Source organism: Dromiciops gliroides, chromosome 1 (assembly GCF_019393635.1).
Source record: "Dromiciops gliroides isolate mDroGli1 chromosome 1, mDroGli1.pri, whole genome shotgun sequence".
Taxonomy (NCBI): domain Eukaryota; kingdom Metazoa; phylum Chordata; class Mammalia; order Microbiotheria; family Microbiotheriidae; genus Dromiciops; species Dromiciops gliroides.
Window position 1 is genome coordinate 638,278,327 of NC_057861.1, and position 20,769 is coordinate 638,299,095.

The following is a 20,769-nucleotide window of genomic DNA, read 5'->3' on the forward strand; positions in this document are numbered from 1 at the left end:
GATGCAAAACAGTAACCCTGAAATTTCCCCAGTTTCCCATTCATCTTTATAGTAGAGAGTAGAGAGAGCCAAGTCATTATCAAGAAAATCTACCTTTACTATGGTCAAGAAGAATGATAGCCATTCCTTAGAGGGCCAAAATAAGAGCGGTGTTATATTTCCAGAGCAACAAGATGGATGAGGGAAGCCTGCCTAGTTCTCTAACCAAGGCCATGAAAGGAACATCAGCATCAGAACGCCATCATTAATCTTCTCTTGTTCAGGAAGGTGATTTAACTGCTAGGAGAATCTCCATAAGAGTTTTGCAGGAACGGTCTTGATTTATGAGACAGCCAGCAATTGGACAATGGAAAGCACACAGGCCTTGGGATCAGAAGCCATGAGGTTCTGGTACTGACTCCATTATTTAAGAGCCAATTGTTTTTGAACAAGTCAAAACATCTTTGAACTCAGTTTCCCCATATGTAAAATGAGGAAAACAATATAGAATCAAAGAATCTCAGAGCTATCTAGTCCAGCCCAATTTTCAAGAGGAATCCTCTTCCCTTGACAGTCAGTCATCCATCCTCCACCTGAAGGCTTCTAGTGAAGGGAAAGCCATTAAGACTCAAGGCAACCATGTCTATTTTTTTGAACAGTTTGAATTGGTAGGAAGTTTTTCCTTAAAAATAACAACAGCAGCAACAATAACAATAATTGTGTTTATATACTGCTTTAAGGTTTGCAAAGCACTTTATAAATACCTTATTTGATCTTTAGAAGACCTCTGGTAGTTAGGTGTTATTATTATACCCATTTAAAAATGATGAAACTGAGGCAGAGGGTAAATGACTTGCCCAGGATCACATAGCCATTGTCTGGGGGCTGGATTTGAACTCAGGTATTCCTGAATCTAGATCCAGTGTTCTAACCACTGGGCAACCTAACTGCCCCAAATCTTCCTCTCTGCAACTGTCACTGACTACGTCTGGTTCTGCCATCTGGAACCAGGGAGAACAGGTTTAATTTCTGTCTTTCATTGATACCCCTTCAAGTACTTGAAGGTATGAATCTTGTCCCTCTCTGTGTTCTCTTCTTTTTCCAGGCTAAACAGCCACAGTTCTTTAACCAATACTGTTTAGCATTTAGTACTCTCATAATCCTGATCATCCTCTTTTAGAGATACTCCAGTTTTTCAATATCCATGCAAAAATGAGGTGTCCAGAATTGAATACAACATTCTGGATATGGTCCAACCTACCTTGACGATTTCTGAAGGATGTCCTGAGTACAAAAATAAGTAAATAAGTAATAAATAAAAATAAGTACAAAAATCTAAGAATGAAATTAGTAATCTGCCAAGTGCCATAAAATATAAAGTATTAATTATTATTTTTATCAAATAGGAAGCCCTACTCACAGTCAAGATTTACTTTGGGAGTCAAAAGTCCTAAGTCTTGTTCTGACTATAGACCAGAGGCTGAAGAATTGCTAGAGCAGGGGTTCTGAACCTTTTTTGTGTCCTCGTCCCTACTAGTCATCTGGGGAAGCCTACTGATCCTTTCTGAGGATAATGCATAAAACAGAATACACAAGGATACAACAGAAACATATTGAAATCAAGATTTTTTTTTGTATCCAAGTTCACCAACTCACTGAAATCTATCCTTGGTTAAGAACTCTTGTACTAAAGATTTATTCTAGAGGTCTATGTATAGTTTGTCTGCTTTCTTTTTACCCAAAGAAAGTGTATCTTTTATCAAGCATTTGTATGCATTTGCTTAATTTCACCATAAAAGCAAAGATTTAGCTTTAAATAATTCACTGTGAGTTGTTCTTTCTACTTGATATAATAATCAATATCTAGTATTTGCATAGTACTTGACAGTTTATTAATTACTTTCATAGATATCTGATTTTTGTGAAATGCTTCCTGGTATTCATGAGGTGCTCTGTGGGAAGCAAAGGTTTCCAAAGCCAATTGAAATCCATTGGGACCTTTTCCCACTTTAGGCTACTCATCACCCCCAAAACAGAAGAGAAAGAGATGATCTCCAGGGTCTTTTCCATTTTTATAGCCTATGATTTCATATCTTAGCTTGCTACACTGTGGAGTTCCAGTCTCTTGTTTCTTGTGCAACTCTGGGTAGGTCACAATCTTTCTGTCCCTTAGCTCCCTCTCTAAAAAAGATGTTTAATAATATTGGTTAACCTGGGGAGAAAGATGTAAAATAATTATAACAGATCACATGGGAAACACATTACCTTCCAGCAAGATAGGACCAAGTCAAAGCTCAACCTTTAAAAATTTCTCCAGAAGACAACTTTACATATGCATGACCACACCCCATACATGACCCCAGACTAATTTTTTCATGGGCTATGTAGTAAAATTCAATGCTGAGTTTTTTGGGGGAATGTTGGGGTTGGGGTAGGATTAAATTATGAAAGAACAGGAACAACAATGATTTATACTGACCTGTGCAAATCTTCCTCTTTGGCTTCAATAAAATTGACAGTATATTTAATTGTCTGAGCCATCAAAATCCTAATGTCAAATGTATCCTGTGGAAAATAATCAGGGGTATTTGCATTTTGTCAAGATAAACTGAAGACAAGATAGATTATGCTTATTTTCATCCAATAAGTTCTGATCACAATGGAATTATGAAGCACCGGCTCTAGATCCAATTTCAAGTCCTTAAGTTAAAAAACAAAACCTGGTATGGGAGAAACTGTATTATATTCATTCAATAAGCATTTACTTAAATGCCTACTTTGTGTAGGGTGCTAAGAGTGCTCTAAAGTCTAGATAAGATATAGTACCTAATTTCTTAGAACATGTGTTCAGTAAGGGGATATGACTCGTGAACAGTATGGATAGCCAGGTGGAATAATGTACTGGACCTCCACAAAATCCTCCTTCAATGACTCGTGGTGGTATGGAGGTGACCATCTTTGAAGGTTTTCCAGAGGAAAACAAGTTCTAGAAGGTTTCACCATTTTGGCAAAGCTTTTAATATAGTTCCAGCAAGTCTTTTGTCTGCTTTCCAAGAACTGTGCCAGCTAAGTTCTGATAGATCATAGAGCTCATTGACTGGTATAAATATCTTGGAGAGACAATGTAAGCAGACAATGAACTAGGGCCAGAATCAAGCAGGAGAATGGGAATGTGATAGATGGCCTTTGTACAATTGTATAGTTCCCTGAAAGACACGTTTTTTTTTTTTTTTCCAGGTGTTGGTCAATTCAATTCAGTCAGTATTTATTGAATACCTATTATGTGACAGGTGCTATGCTAGTTACTGAGGATAAAAGGACAAAGATAAAACAGTCTCATCCCTCAGGGAGCTTACATTTTTATTGGCAGAAACAACATAGACACAGGTTAAGTAAATGCAAAATATATGCAAAGGTGATGCAAAGTAATTTCATGGGGGATAAAACCATTCACAATATGGGAGGAGGATGGATAAGAAAAGGGCTGTGTAGGAGACACTGTTTGACCTGAGTCTTGAAAGGAGGCCAGGGCATTATAAGAAGGAGAGGTGATGTGGGATAGACAGCCTCCTTGGCATAAGGGTTAGCCAGTACCTACTCACCGAGGCAGGAGATGGGATGTTACACATGGAGAACAGAAAATAGGCCAGTTTAGATGGAAGAGAGAGGATGAGAAAGGGAGGAATATGAAATCAGTTCAGAAATTGAACTGGAGCAATAAGGTGAAAAGAGCTTGTACAAGAGAGTTAATCATGTGAGGAAAGAGAAGGAGATAGCTGTGATAAATTTTTGAAAGTAGAAATTATGAGACTTATCAGTTATGGGAAAGTAATAATTCAAGTCTCAGTTTCCTTAACTATAAAATAAGGATGATACTTGCACTATCTATACCTTACAAGATGGTTGTGAAAAAATCCTTTGTAAACCTCAAAGTGTTCTATAGATGTGAACAATGACCAATAATAACAACATTATTAACAATCATAAGACTAAATTCCTCTAACTTTTTTCTTCATACTAGGCCACAGCCTAGTAAAGAATTCCCTACACCCACCTTTTATACTCTACAGGAAAAGGAGGAAAAACTCATTATCTCAGTTATCCTGTTCTCCTAAATCTATTTTTTCTCCCTCCAAACAGCAGTCTTACTAGGGTGAGCTGTGTGTTGTGGTGGCAGACAAAGGCAGTCATAAATTGCCCAACAGAATTTTCTGTTTCCTCAGTTTCCCCAAATGGCTTGGGTATCCCTGAAGCCAAGGAAAACAGATTGGAATTGTAAAGTGTTGAGTGTGAGTAGTTTAATGAGACAAAGTCAAGGAATTGGCCAGGGAAATTCTGGTGAAGCTCAATGGGTTTTGTTTTATGTTGAGTAAAACGTGAGGGACATTTATAAGTCTAAAAGCATTTTAAGTCTAAAACAAAGACCTGAAAGTTGTTTTTCTTTATTCTTTTCAATAAAAGTCTACAAAGTATAATGGCTTGAATTGGTAATTCAAGCTTATGGCTGTCATTTCTGCTTCAATATAACATAAGTTCCTAGAGTCTGAGATGTTTTCATTCCATTTCTCTACCCCTAGAGCCTTTTACAAAGGGAATGCTTAATAAATGCTTGGTGAATTGACTTGGGTCTCAGGACTGGCATTTTGTCATTTAGGCTGATTGGACTGTGGTTTAGTTTTCAATCTAATCAATTTCTACTGGGTGACCAATGACTCTGGTAAACACCATGTAGGTGAAACAGATGAAATAGATAGCTATCTATGTACTAGCGTTTTGGAAGCACCAAAAAGCCCCCTTCTCCACCCCTAATACCTACCTCACTTTGCCCTAGTATCTTGTGCTGAAAAATTGCTTGTTGAATTTAACCAAGACATGCCTCCAGATGGTCTTGGTTAAATAAACAATATGGCTATTTTATATTTATAAAGGACTTTAAATAAATGTTATATGAGAGATAATACTTAAATCCATTAGCACCCATTATTAGCTGTTAAAACTTTAACATGAATTATATATCTGTTCCTTAGGGAAAGAGAAAGGTCTTCCCCAAAGAAACAAGGCATAGAACAGATTGTTTTAATTGTGGGTTGGCAAGGTGGTTTGGGAAAGGGCCAGAGCAGGGGATTCTGCCCAGGGAGGTCTGGGTCAGGGAGGGCAGAGGTTACATCTGGAAGCCTTGGGCAGCATGAGCTCACAGGGGAGAAACAGGGTATGGTAGAAGAAGGGAAAGAACACCATAAGGGAGTTGGGATTGTTTCATTCACATATTTGCATTCCCAGTACCTAGTACAGTGCCTACTTAGCTTAATTAACTCTTGTTGATGGAATGATTGATCAAAGAGGAGAAATCAAAGTAGAGATGGAAGAGCACAAAAACTGCACAGTCAGTAGCAGGAACCCCTTTCTAATGCCTGTAAGGAAATGCTCTGGGGCTCTGTCTGTTGGGAAGGAAATGAGCTATGCTTGCTAGGCAATCCCAGACACTGGACCGATTATGAGAGAGCAAGTATATATGACAGAGGAAGGGCAATCTTCTAAGAGGCAAAGTTGGGATCAATCAGCTGCTGCTGTTGGAACCTGCTACTTGGGGACTAATTTAGAAGCATCAGGAATTTCTCTGATGCTGATGATATCAAATGGTTATTCTTAGACTGCTGAAAGAAATTATTGGTATTAGGCACTTGTGGGAGTACATGGCTATTGGATTCTGTCCAATTCGACAATTGTTGGTTAAGAGACTACTATCAGTGAGGCACTGTGCCATATTCTTGTACTACAAAGAGAAAGTGAAAAATGACTAGAACCAAGGAGTGAATACTAGAGGAGGCCTGGCAGAACTTGACCAATAAAGGATTCACAAAATGAATCTTTCTCAGAGTTTCTGATGGACTTTGGAATGGTAATATTTTGAAGGGTGTACACTTCCCCAATGTTTTTCCTCAAATGTCCTTCAGCAACTTGATTAAGGTTATAAGCCTGGGACTCTGAATTCTGTTTCGATGCTACATGTTGGAGAGGGACAAAAGTTTAGTGAGTATACGTCCACTGCCAAAGAGGTCTCTCCTTCAGATGTTCTTCTTTTACCCCCTTTCCTCCGTAGGGTCACTCTAATTTGGCTGACTCATGGCCCTTGCTGTACTGTTAAAAAACCTTCAACATCCTTGAACTTTTCAAACAATATTCCTCCTATTTGTTAACAAATATTCTCCAATTTCCTCATTTAAAAAAGAATCCTTAAAAAATTAAAATGAAAAACAAAGAATCTTTTCTTTCCCATTCTGTTCTTGTCACATCTCTTGCTTCAACTTCATTCATAAATGTTTTGAAAATATTGCTGCCTGAACTTCCTTACTGCCCTTTCTCCTCTCAGTTTATCACAATAGGGCCAGAAAAAATGAAACCATGGTTTTCCTTTCCATCTCCACATCAAAACTTGTTCTGGTGAGGATGCCAAGCCCCATAAAGAGAGATTACACTTACTACAATTGGCTGTCTGAAGTATTCATCCAAGGCTGCACCACGGAGGCTGGAAAGATTGACCCCATAGAAACTCTGTTGGTACCTAGAATGAGCAACACAGGGTATGATGTTGAGGGGGAGAGAGTCAGGGTTTATCCTAATCCTCTCTGAAAGTCCTATAGTCTATAGGGAAGTGATAGACTAGCAGTCTGTATACAGAATTTAGAATGTGACTTCTAAATGCCTTTCAGGGAACCCTGAAAAAAATTTGGCTGACATGGATAGAAAATGATCTTTCATCTGGTGGATTGCAGGGTTAAGCTGTACCTTTGGTGATTTGAAGGCCAAGAGTGCATGAAAAAACTCTGCCTGGGGGTTTGGCACAATGAGATCTGCCGATCTGCACATGGCTGAAAAGTTTAGCATGTCTGGAAACTGGGGAAAAATAGTGAAATGGAGAAAAACATTTTTAGGTAGGCTAGTGAGAAAGTCTCTTAGGGCAAACAGGTTTTCTAGTACTACTTACTGATTAAATCATACCAGGAAGGCAGTTGCTCACACATCACAACCACCCTTATTTGTAATGACAGATGTAATCAAACATTGTGAAGCAACAAAGCACAGTGGATAAGGTGCCATACTTAAGAATTGGGAAAACCTGGGTTCAAATCTTACCTTTGACACACATTAGCTTGTGACCAAGGGCAAGTCTGCAGCAAGACAACACCCTAAGACTATGATTTACAAATAAATTACATAGATAAAGGAAATTTCCATATTGGGAATACCCCACTTCCCACACAAAGTGACAGGTCTGATTAAAAAAATATAATAGGTACATATTACATTATAAATAACAATATATAATGGTATATTGAATTGGGTTTTAAAAGAAAGGTAGGAATCCACTAAGCTATAATTACGAATAATAATAAATATAAATAAATGCATATTACATATTTTATATACACATACATACATATGCTTTGGCCCTTTGTTACCCACACAGCTGTATTATGTGACTTTAACCTAAGAGTGCCCAAGTTTTCTCTAGTAAAATTATATTTTTAATTTTTGAAAGGATTTGTCTCTAGAAGTTTTGCAGAGAATTCAATTTAATTATTATTTGTAGCATATTTTCAGTTAGTATTACAGCGTAGCAAACAAGGTTCAGTGTTGGCAAATTTGTCATAAATGGTACATCTGCCAAGGCATTGCATCTTGAGGTTAAAACTGAGCATGAAGAACTCAAGAACATTACAAAAATTAGCTTTCTATTAAAAATTAAAAAAAATTATATCATAAATGTTTATTACAATGACATCATTCTCTTTTCTTTCCTCATGTTCTCTACTCACATTTACTCTGTCACCCAGTTCAGTTCCTTATCACCTTTCATGGATTATTACAACAATCTAATTGGTGTCTCTGCCTCAAGTCTCTCCCCTCAGGTGTTAAAGTGATTTTCATAGTCATTCCCCTATTCGACAAATTCCAGTGGTACCCTATAATTTTTATGATCACATAACTTTTCTGTTTGGCTTTTAAAGTCTTTCACAACCTTCTCATAGTTGGCAGTTAATTTCCTCCAACTAGTTCTCTCTAAAGATAACAGTTAACACTCTTAGACTCAGTGTTTCACATGATGACAGCTAACACTCAATCTTCTCACAAATGACAGTTAACTATCAGTCTTCTTCAGGAAAATAGCAATTCAAATTTAGCTGTGTAATAGTAGAGATTCCTTCTATCACAGTTAACTGTGAGATACCCAAGATTCTCTTCCCTCTTAAAGGTCTCTGTGGGAAGGTCAATGAAGTTGGCAGTATATTGCATATATTTTGTATGTATTTATATATAAACATGTTGTTTCTCCTGATAAGCTCTTTAAGGGCAGAGGTTATTTCCTGAATTTGTACCCCAAGTACTTGGTTCAATGCCTGGAACATTTTTTCAGCCATGTCCAACTCTTTACGATCCAATTTTCGGACTGGAATGGTTTGCCATTTCCTTCTCCAACTTATTTTATAGACGAGGAAATAGACAAACAGCGTTGAGTGACTTGCCCAGGGTTATATGGCTAGTAAGTATCTGAAGGCAGATTTGAACTTACAAAGATATGTCTTCCTGATTCCAGGTCTGGCACTCTATCTATTGGACCACTTAGCTGCCCCCTGGAACTCAGTAGATGACTAATAACTTTATGTTGATTGATTGTAATGGTGAAAGCCTAGCTAAGTATGGAGAATTACATCACCAGTAGGTTAACCACTAGATGATTAATTATTTTTATATATAAATCTATAAATTAACTATGGGTACTCTAAATGTGAGAATGATGACAAAATTGATATGCTACTAGAGGAAGTGAAATGCATAAGTATCGACATTCTCATTATAAAGAAGCCTAAATAATATGAGGCTAAGTAGACACAAAGCCCACAGGTTCTTGGCTGAATAAAGGAGTTTGTTTCATTATGGGTCCAAAAGCAACAAGAAGAAATCGTTTTGTTATAATTAGTCATCTTGCCTTGGAGAATGTAAGATGAGCATTAACAAAAAGAAATCATGATGATATTTGTAGCTGATATGCAAATATTTATGTATTGCAAAAGATGAAGTGGTAAAGAGATTCTAGGAATAACTAAATAAGAGTTTCTAAGTGTTGATATTCACTGAATTCAATGTAAAGGAGATTATGGTGAAGGACAGTGAAAAATACTCCGGAAAACATAATTTAGGATCAGGAAATGAAGGAGGCTTGTAGACAACACAGATCCCTCATATCTATATATCACAAATACTTGAAGAAGAGAATTGGAAGGCATTGGGAATGGCAATCATCAATTTCACATCAATAGAATAGAAATGACTGGTTACTAATGTGGGAATCACTTGTGAATCAAATGTCTGAGTGCATTCAGACCATCGACTTGTTAGAACCAAGAAAAACTTCTTTAAAAACAAGGACCCTTAACACTATTCAGGGAGGATTTATGGCAGTGCATGGACAATAGTCACACAGGCTGGGAAGGTGTGAATGGGTTTTGATTTCTAACACCTGAAGAACTTTCAGAGATGTGATCATAGACCCAGTGAAGTACAAATATAAGGATGAATGGATGATGGGAGAGGACTCAGAAGGAGACAGTGACTTCTAAATGATTATAGTACATAGTGGAAAAGGCACTGGCTTTCAAGTCAGAGGATCTTTGTTCAAATTCTAGCTCTGCAAGTTACTTGGGCAAGCAATTTTTCCTTTCTGGTCCTCAATTTACTCACTTGCAAAATTAGGAGCTGGGAGTAGAAGATTTCTAAAATCTTTTTTTCCATCTTTAAATCCCATGATATTTCCTCATAAGATGAAACTCATGGCTGCCATCCCCAACTTCTGTTAGGATGATTTTTTTCTGATTTATTCCCATGACAAATGTTTCTTAGGCATCCCAGAGCAATGCCAGCTCACATCTGCTTTAATTATCTTAGGCTGCACTTCAGACAGAGATGTAAAATTTCTAAGAATTGGAAACTTGGCTTTGTGGGCACCCTCTTCATAGTCAGGCAATGGGCTCTTTTCCCACACTTCTCTTCTTAGTCTCAGGGGAATTGCACATTTGTAAAATCACCAGTGGTGCTGTTGCCATGCTTTAATTAGAATGGCATGTGCACACAGTGAACACACACACACACACACACACACACACACACACTCTTCCTCTAAAAGTTTTTGCTGTTTCCCAAGTAGAGATCATAGTTTGGTTTCTCTGTGCCTATAACAGATGGAACATCTCTGTCTACACAATAACATGTCAGTGCTTCAAGGAGTCATCATTTCATTAGTGTGAGTATTGTTCCATCCATCCATACAGGTTACAATCCCTTTATGCCTTAGTGGCTAGTTTTCAAGAGCTTCTTATCACCTTGTGGTCAATTGCATGAGGAGACTCTCCAAACTAGGTTGGTTCTCAGACAACACATAGTTCATCAGCAAGTTTGTATGGAAAGACTTTCTACTTCAGTAGGACCTGCTTGCCCTGCACTGGAATAGCCTGGGAAATACAGAATCACCTCTACAACCACAATGAATCATCAGGCAATTATTGTGGTGGAGGAAGTAACCACTCACATTTCTACAGTGCTTTAAGATTTACTTTGTGCTTTTTCCACAACAACTCTGTGAGGCAGGGATTGTAGATATCATTATACCTATTGTCCAAGTGAGAAAACTAAGACTAGAAGAGTTTAAGTGATTTGGGCACCAAACTAAGGAATGTCAAAACTGTTTGTTTCTCTTCTTGGTTGACTACGAGTTTGGAAGCAACTGTCCTTTAATGAATTCTCTTTATTTCCAGTGGGTAAAACCAAAATTTCAGAAAGTTTTTTTTTTCCACATTCTTCTCACAGAATATCATAAAATGTTAGAACTGGAAGTGACCTGGCAGATCACTTAGTCTGGGGGTTCTTGAGACCCACGGATCTAGTCTGTGCAGTTAGATGAGAATATTTAAAAAAGATTTTCATTAACCTTATGCTTAAAATGAGCATTTCCTTCAGCTTTTAAAAAAAGTATTATTCTAAGGTATCTGTAAGCTTCAGAGTGACAACTCTTTCATCTTACAGAAAAAGAAATTAAAGCCCAGCTTGTCTAAGGTCACACCCTCATAAATAGCAGGACCAGGATTCATATCTTGGCTCTCATAACAAATCTAGGGCTTTTTACTCTAATTGGTTGCCTTTGTTTCTTTCACAAATCCTTATCCCTTATAGATACTCAGAACCCAAGGAACTCAAATTTCATGAATAAACTGGTATTATAGGCACTTTTTTTAAAATTAGTAAATACATGAGTTCAAAGGATGCTCTGACTTCAACTGTGGACTAAATAGTTAAGTTGGAGATTCCTAAGAGGATAATACCATTTTCTGCCCACAGTATTTCAACAACACCTGTATCTCCCCTGATAATGGAGAATACCCACATATATTTTCTTTTTAAGAGGTAACAAAAAAAGGGTAACCAAGGAAAATTATTCATTCTTAAGGGATTCCTAGGTTTGGTTATCTCTATGGAGACAGGGTTTTATGTGGCCCTTCTCTCTCTCTCTCTCTCTCTCTCTCTCATTCTCTATCACCAATGCCTGCTATATATTTTAAACTGTTTGAGAGGGATCTTAAACTTGACATGTCCCAAACAGAATTTTTCTTTGCCCAAAGATCCCTGACTTCCCTATTTTTGTCAAGGGTATCACCATCCTTTTGGTCCCACAGGTTCACAAACTCAGAGTCATCCTTGACTCTTACTCTCACTCCCTGGCCAATCTATAACTACCATTCTGTCAAGTCTAGGCAATTTGATCACCACATTATCTGTCTCCTTCTCAGTACCACTCACATGGTCACCACCAAAATTCAAACCCTCACCATCTCATTTGGACTATTGCAATAACTTAATTGGCTTCCTTGCCTCAGGTCTCTTCCCTCTCCAATCATCTTCTTTGTATGTGCCAAAATGATCTTCCTTAAGCAGAGATCTGACCAGGCCACCTCCCCTGCTCAAGAGGCTACCATGCTTCCCAGCTGTCTCTAGAACCAAGTACAAACTCCTCTGTTTGGCATTTAGGGTCCCTTCACCATGTGTCTTCAGCTTCTCTTAGTCTGAAGATTACATGCTTCTCTTCACATACTCTCTAGTTCAGCTAATCTGGTCTATTTGCTGTCTCTCACATATAAGATTTCATCTTCCATCTCCATGCCCTTGTTTCCCTCAAAGCTCAATTCAAGCACCCCACCTCTTCCAGGTAGCCTAACTGGATTACCTCTAGTGGCCAGTGCCTCCTCCCACTCCAGAAATTTCCCTGTATTGACTTGACAAACATTTTGTCTCTATTTTTATTTATTTGTGTTGTTTGTGTTGATAGATATAAGCACTTCTGAATGCAGGGACAGTATGTTACTATCCTTGTATCCTCAGAACCTAGCTAAGTGTCTGTAATGTGGTTGTTGTTTAATAAATGTTTATTGATTGATGCAATCATTTACTATATGGGGCCATTCCACAACTCAATTTTCTGGTACAAAAGATTGTAAAGGGTCATAGAAAATCTATTTTTCCTTAGCTTTTTTGAGGGGGAGAGGGGAATGGAACTGTGATTTTATTAGTTTAGAGCATTCCTCAGTGAGGAAACTCCATATATCAATGTAGATCAGCACATTCTCAGCAAATTACTGTCTAAGAGACACTTAGAGTTTAAGTGACTTGCCCAAGGTTATGGCAGTCAAAATGTGGAGGTAGGACTTGAACCCAGGGCTTTTGAGGTCCCTCTCTACCCATTATGTCATACTGCCTTTCTTTCCTTCCATTTTTCAAGGCATTTTATATAAATAGGTTTTGTTTCTTTGATGATTCCACTAAGATTAGGAAGTGCGTCATGTGTGCCAGGAAACATACTTGGCATTGGGGATGTAAATGGAACTTAACATGCCTTTTACTTCCAGATGGAGCCTATGCAACAGCTAAGATTCAAAAGTGGATTCAGAAGACCTTTCATAAGTGATGCCAGCATGAGCTCAACCAACAATACATCAGAAAAAAAGTATTGAACAAATGCTAAGTCATGAAGATTTATTTTTGGTGAAAAGAAACTACAAAAGAGTTATCCTTACAGGTCCTGGACTTAGTGATCCATTGAAGTTATGCAAGTGACTACAAGGCTGCAGAAAGGATACCTAGGAAGACTTGATGGGCTGGCTAGAATAACATTAACAAGAAGCTCTCTCTATCATGACTTGAAATATGAATCCATGTCCTATATATATAGACCTCAAAATAGCCTGGAGAGTTCAACCAATATGTGATATAGGACCATTATTCCAGATACAACTGTTACCCACAATTGCCTGGATTTAACATTGATTTTGAAACCTTATGGAAAATATCTGAATATCTCTTGTCACACCAAATACTCAATCTATCAGTTACATGGAATGAAAAATTTTCTATATACAGAGGCCTGGATGAGATCACAATCATTTAGGAATGAGATGGGGTACATATCTTTGTCCTGTCTGCTCCAGGTATTGTGCCAAGGATGCTTTCAGGGAGCCTAGAAGAATAAACTTACATTCTTAAACTTTTATTCAATGACAAAAAGCAGTTAATAATAACTAACATTTATATAATACTTTTTAAGTTTGCAAAATTCTTTATAAATATTCTCATCTTATGCTTGTAACAACTCTGGAAGGTGCTACTATTATCCCATTATACAGATGAGGAAACCCAAGGCAGATAGAAGTTAAATGCTTTGCTAGGGTCACACAGTTACTAAGTATTAGGGTCTTCCTGACTCCAGGTCCGGTGCTCTATCCACTGTGCCACCTAGTTGCAGATATTTTTTCTTAAAAAACAAATAAAAAAACCCAACAGTAACCAACTTCTATAATTATCTCTAGAATTCTGAATCTAAGGGAATGAAAGCAGGAGAGCAGACTGTCCCAGGACTGATTCTATATGAACCCTTTTCATGAAGATGAGAAGACCAAGATAATAATAACTCTCACACACATCACAGAATCATCAAATCTGAGCACTGGAAGGAATTTCAGAGGTCACTGGGTCTCATATGAACTGGTGTAAGAATCTCCTCTATACATACCAAAAGTGATTGGTCCCCTATTTTCTGCTTGAAGAGTTACCAACTGGGAGGATCAGGAAAAGCCTCATGTGGGGAGGGGAACTTTGGTTAAGCCTTGAAAGAAGAGAGTGATTCCCAAGAGGAATGTCAAAGTGAGGTGGGACAGATGAGATTGATTTAACCTCACTACACCTCAACATTTTTACATTTTACATAGTGATTTCTTTGCAACCTCCCCTCTGCTCCCTGTGTGCCCCACCCCACAGTGTGAATGTTATTATCTCCATTGTACAGAAAGTGAAATTAAGGATTAGAGAAGAAAAGGAAATTGACTAAGGTCATGTGACTTCTAAGTGTCCACACTGAGATTTAAACCTAAGTCTTTTGACTCTAAATTCAGTATTTATGTTTTTTATCATTTAATTGTTCACTTAGGAAAATGATTGCCTTCAGGGAGTCTAAATCAAATGGAAGGAGGGGAATATGTCATATATACAAATATGTGTGGCACAAAGTAGAATGTGATAAAAACAAGTGAGAAATGAAGATGCTTTGAAGACAATTTCAGGAGGGAGAGCTCACTTCTGGCTAGAGCATCTGAGCAAGTGCCCTGGAGGAGTTGATACCTCAGCTGGGCTTTGAAGGAGCAGTATTTAAAAGGTGGAGGTGAGATGGATGTAAAAGAAAGAATACAATGACTTTCTTTTCTTTTTTTCTTTCTTTTTTAAAATGGGGCAATGAGGGTTAAATGACTTGCCCAGGGTCAAGTCTCTGAGGTCACATTTGAACTCAGCTCCTCCTGAATCCAGGGCCAGCGCTTTATCCACTGTGCCACCTAGCTGCCCCATGCTTTCCTTTTTTTTTTTTTTTCTTTTTTGGTGAGGCAATTGGGGTTAAGTGACTTGCCCAAGGTCACACAGCTAGTAAGTGTTAAGTGTCTGAGGCCGGATTTGAACTCAGCTCCTCCTGAATCCAGGGCCGGTGCTTTATCCACTGCGCCATCTAGCTGCCCCATGCTTTTCTTTTTGTATCACCAGCTCTTAGCACTGTGTCTGACACAGGGTTAGAAATTACTAAATGTTTGTTGACTTGACTTATTGAAGGAAACTGGGTTCTGAGCATGGCAGGACAGTCATAAATGACCATGTCCAAGAGGGAATATATCTGGACTAGGTTATACAAGGCAGATATTTGAATTCTTTATACTGATGATAGCCTGTAGACAGGATAAAAGGTAAATCAGTGAAGATAATTAACAGAATTCAGGCTACTGACATGTTTAAAGGAAAACTCAGAAAAAAGAAATAAGATGCCAAAGAGCATGAAAAGAGAGTCATTCAGGATGTGAATGATATTGTTAGCTTGGGCAATTCATTTAATGTCTCTGACTTTCGCTTTCCTCATTTGTAAAATAGGAATAATTTTTGTAGTATATATTTCATTGGACTGTTGGGGAAGAGTATTTTCAAAATCATCAATATGAATTGTTGTTTTAAACCTATGTAAATGTGAGCTACTTTTATTATTCAGATATATACAAAGTTTACCCAGAGCTTAAAATTGGCCTTCAGAATCCTGTTGGAGATCATAACCTCATCACTTTTTTTTTTTTTTTTGGCGGGGCAATGAGGGTTACATGACTTGCCCAGGGTCACACAGCTAGTAAGTGTCAATTGTCTGAGGTCGGATTTGAACTCAGGTCCTCCTGAATCCAGGGCTTGTGCTTTATCCACTGTGCTACCTAGCTGCCCCCAATAACCTGATCACTTTCAATCAAGTGGGCAAATGTATCATTTAGGGGTTAGATGCCTTCTCATCATTTTGTATTTTTGCTCCATCTGCTTTTACTCATAGGTTTAATAATATAGTTAATTAATTTTTAATTGTTTAATTTAAGGGTTTATGAGTAAATATTTCCATATTCTGTTTACAAACAAGTAGTAGTCAGTTCTAGCTGAGACTGCTCTATTTCCAGGTTCCCGTGGGAGGGAGCCAGACTGTTAAACTAATGTTACTGATATCTGGCACCATCTGGTACTTGGTGACAGTGACCTGGTATGGCAGGAATTCCAAGAAAAGCATTTAAAAGTCTTGCTAGGAGTTGCCTCAAACTTTAAAAATTCTATTAGGTGACAAAGGCTACTGGGAAAGAACCATGCTCTGTTACTTATTAGCCATTTAACTTTAGGTAAGTCATTTCCTGTCTTTGGGTCTTAAGTTCCTCATCTGTAAAATGAGGAGGTTGGACTAGATCTAGTCTGAATCTGAATACTTTACCTACACAGGATGTCATTCAATACAATTCAATTTAATTCAATCCCATTAAAGAGCATTGGCTATGGAGGATCTGGTTTCAAATTCTGTCTCTAATACATATTAAGTCTGTTACCTTAGGCAAATCTCTTTAAGAGATTATCTCACCACAGAACCAGAAGAACATTGTACACAGTATCATCAACATTATGTGTTCATTAACTGTGATAGACTTGATCCTTCTCACCAATACATCGGTACAAGAAAGTTCCAAAGGACTCATGATGGAAAAGGCTCTCCAAATCCAGAAAAAAAGAACTGTGGAATATGGATACAGATTGAGCCATACTATTTCTTTTGTTTTTGGTGCTTTTGCTCTGATTCTTCTCTTATAACATGACTAATGCAGAAATATGTTTAATGTTATTGTATATATATAACCTATATTGGATTACCTGCTGTCTTGGGGAGGGGGGAAGGGAGGAAAGGGAAGAAAAAAATTTGGAATTAGAAATCTTATAAAAACAAATGTTGAAAACTATCTCTACATGTAACTGGAAAATAATAAAATAATTTTATAATTAAAAAAGGAGATTATTTTATCTATAATTTGCTTTGCATGTACTTTGTATTTGGAAAGGGCAAACATGCTATAGTGGATAGAATGCTGTCCTCAGAGTCAGAAATGTGTGGGTTCAAATTCTATTTCTGCCTAAGGAATCCTTGGCAAGTCAGGGGACCTTTCAATTCCCCAGATAGCTCTCTAAAATGATCAGTTGCAGAATAGTTGTCTATCTACACTGGTAGGATAAGTTTTCTTTTTGAGAGTTCACCATCCTAAGGAAATCACAATGCATACAGAAAAAAAAGCAAAGTGCATGAGCTTGGTATTTACTGACCTGGGTACTCTTTCTATCTCTCCTATCATTAGAATATAAGCTTTTTGAGTACAGGCGCTATGTCTTGTTCGTGTCTATATTCTCTAGTGTCTTGGACATTAGTAAGTGCTTACTAAATTGAATGAAGTCCAATGTGTCATGTGTAAAAATAAGCATGATTCAAGGCAGAAGGTGATGCATGCAAAAGAGAGACCGGGCCAGAGTTCTATGAGAAATGTGAAGAGGGAGAGCTGACTTTCAGCTGTATAGGAGAGGAGTAAGAATCAGGGAAGGCTTGGTGGTGGATTTCAGTAAAAGTGTTAGGAAAGCATCAGTGTATGAGAACACCCCACCCCCCCATGCCCTCTTTTCCTCCACAGCAGTTTTTAGGAGACTATTCACTTATTTAAAGCATTATCTGCCTGGGTGCATGGGAAGGGAAAGCATTTGCCTGAATGCTTCCTAATCAGTACTGTCCTTGGTACACTCACAGCTGAACTTCACACCAGAATGTTCTCATTATGTGCAGCAGATTGATTGCTTGTGTTCATCTTCACTCCACTCTTTGCAACCACAGGGCTGCTATTCTCTGCAAAGAACATCAGCCATTTCTCAGGGACATGTAATCTGCCACCAGCAACTTTGACATCGCTCAACTGTCAAGCATGATGGGATGCAAATATACTCTCTGACCTCCATCAAAAAGGATAGCTACCAGTATTGAATGGCTATTGACTACCAAGTTGGATTTTTGAGGCAACCATAGTGTATTAAACTCCAAGTATCATCCTTCCTACTCTTTCATAGGACCTGGGTTCAAATCTTGGATTTACTGCTTACTAGCTATGGTAAGTCCTTTTCCCTCTCTGAAATTCAGTTCCCTTTTCTATAAAGTTAGAGGATTAGACTAAGGTTCCTTTCAGCTATATATACATACATATACACACATATTTAATATATATTATGTAATATATAACAATATACTATGTAATACATAACATAATTCAGGATACAGCTATAAAATATATGATTTTTACATATATATTAAACATTTTGTTGTTCAGTTGTTTCAGTTATGTCTGACTCTTCATGACCCCATTTGAGGTTTTCTTGGCAAAGATACTGAAATCGTTTGCCATTTCCTTTTCCAGATTATTTTCCAGATGAGGAAACTGAGGCAAAGAGGGATATGTGACTTGAACAGAGTCACACACCTTGTGTCTGAGGTGAGATTGAATACAGGAAGATGACTCTTCCTGACTCCAGGCCCAGCATGCTATCCACTGCCCCACCTAATATATGTACACATACATGCATGCATGTATATGTTTAGATTTATACATATAAATATATACACCTCCCCCAACAGAATATAAATCCTTTGGTAGTAAAGATTGTTTCATTTTGATGTTTGTGTTCTCAGCACCTAGCATATAGTAGTCACTTAATAAATATTTGTTGATTTATCTGTATGCTCTATCAACAGACTCTGTGATCTCATCAATGTGGCCACTATTTCCACCAAAGATGAGTGCAATCGACCCACTGACTTCTCATCTTATATAACTCGTGTCCATGTTCTCTGATAAATCTTTCACAGGAGTCCACCCAACACTAATGGGGCCTTTTGCTAGTTATTGTTCATGTAAATCAGTGATACTTTGTGACTATGTCATGGAAATGACCAAATGGCTCTTCCCTGCAGATGGCATTCCATTTCTTGCCCTTGTACTTCTTCTTTTTTTCTTTTGGCCCTTGTACTTCTACATAAGTTGTCCCCTATTCCTGGAACCCTCCTCAAATCTGACTCTTAGAAGCCCTAATTCCTTCAAGGCTCACATCCTCTAAGAGGACTTTTCTGAATCCCCCAGTTGTTAGTTTTTTTCACCACCAGTGAAATAAATTTGTTTTTATTATATATATACCTTTATTTACCTTTCTATGAATGTATTATATCCCTCTTCCATCAAATTATTTAATTTTCTTGAGAGAATTGTCTTTCTTACAATTTTGTGGCCACAGACCAGCACGCAGCAGGTACTTAATAAATGCTTGATGATTTACTGATAGACTCAAAAGGTCATCAAGTAAGTAAAGTAGAGGGTCACCTTAATGGAGAGGCACATGGCAGACTTGAGCCAGTTGTGATTCATTATAAATGAAGAATTATGCTAAGAGGTATGAGGGATGACATCATAAAGGTATGATTAGAAAATAAAAGGCAGACCAGTCATGGAACAGTACCTAGGGATAGCTGATGGACAGTTCAATGTGCTCCATTGGTTTTTATAATCCATAAATATAACTGGGAAATGAGTCATGCCTTGTGATTTTTGATACTGGATAATATATGGTCATTCCTCTTCTTTGAACTCATTTGTACATTTCCTGGGAGGTGTGGATGAGATTTCAACCTGAAAATTATAACTATAATTGGTGAGAACTCCTGAGATGGTTTCTGTCAACACAATGCAAGTGGAATCCATTAGATAGAAAAAACCGTTACCACTTGAAGGCAATAGCTGCTTGAATTGGAGCATGATTCCTGAAGACCTAAGAACCTGGTACCTTAAATCAAAGGCTTCATTTTTCTGATGAAAAAAACACACAAGACAAAACCAAAGAGATACAAAAACAAAACAGTTTGTATAATCTTACTGATTCTATGGGTGTCCTGGCTATTAGCTTCATGTACCAATGGTCTGCTTATGTATTAAGAAAGAGTACAAATGTCTCAGAATTTCAGTTAGAAGCCCATGTAAAGTAGTATCTGGTAGGGATCACAGGATTAAAAACTGGGAGGAGCCTAAGAAATCATCTAGTGTAACCCTTCATTTTACAGATGAAAAAAACCCAAAGGAAGTGAGTGGAAGTGACTCTCCCAATGTCACCTATGTGAGTTGTCTAGAGGTGAAGCTGTGTCTTCTGATTCTAAATTCAATGTTCTCACTACTCTGCATTACTTTCTGTGCTTTTTCTACTTCAATTGCAAAGTATCAGAAGAAACCAGCATAGGATTTTAACTCTGCTAGGTACCTGAGATCATCTAGTTCAACTTTTTCATTTAATGAAATGAGGACTGAGGGTAAATGACTTGCCTAGGATCAAAAACTATTTAGTGGAAGAGCTAGGACTAACACATTGAGTCCTTATGTTGTTATTTTAATTAGTATTCTGGAAGAATCCAGGCAGCACCCTGGTTTCTACCAGCTATTTCCAAAGGTAGCTATTGCTAAATTTTCCAAGAAACACATTTCATATAAAGCCCTTTGTTATATGGCTCCAGTCTACATGTCTTTTCCCCATCATGCCCAAATATTTAAGTCTCTTTCTGAATTCTGATTCAATCTTCACTCTTTTGGTAGGTGGGTAACTTCCTTCATCATATCTTCTAGAGATATGGTTGGTCACTGCACTGATCAGAATGCTTGAGTTTTTCAAAGTTATTTTTCTTTATAACTTTTTTGTCCTTGTTTAATTTATTCTCTGGGTTCTACTAAATATACCCCATATCAATTCATAGTACCCAGAAAATTGTCATTTTTCATCATTTCTTGTGGCCGCATT

At 37.7% G+C, this 20,769-nt stretch overlaps 1 protein-coding gene across 3 annotated transcripts in view; it reads right to left on the minus strand.

The window, feature by feature from the left end:
* LOC122736007 (histone-arginine methyltransferase CARM1-like) overlaps positions 1–20,769 on the minus strand; it is a 271,431-nt gene that overhangs the window by 15,673 nt on the left and 234,989 nt on the right. For all 3 annotated transcript variants that reach the window (XM_043977993.1, XM_043977980.1, XM_043977985.1), the window contains 2 exons: positions 6,460–6,541; positions 2,459–2,544 (listed from right to left, as the gene is read on the minus strand). In XM_043977993.1, the coding sequence (XP_043833928.1) occupies positions 2,459–2,544; positions 6,460–6,541 (168 nt within the window). The remainder of the gene's footprint in view (positions 1–2,458; positions 2,545–6,459; positions 6,542–20,769) is intronic.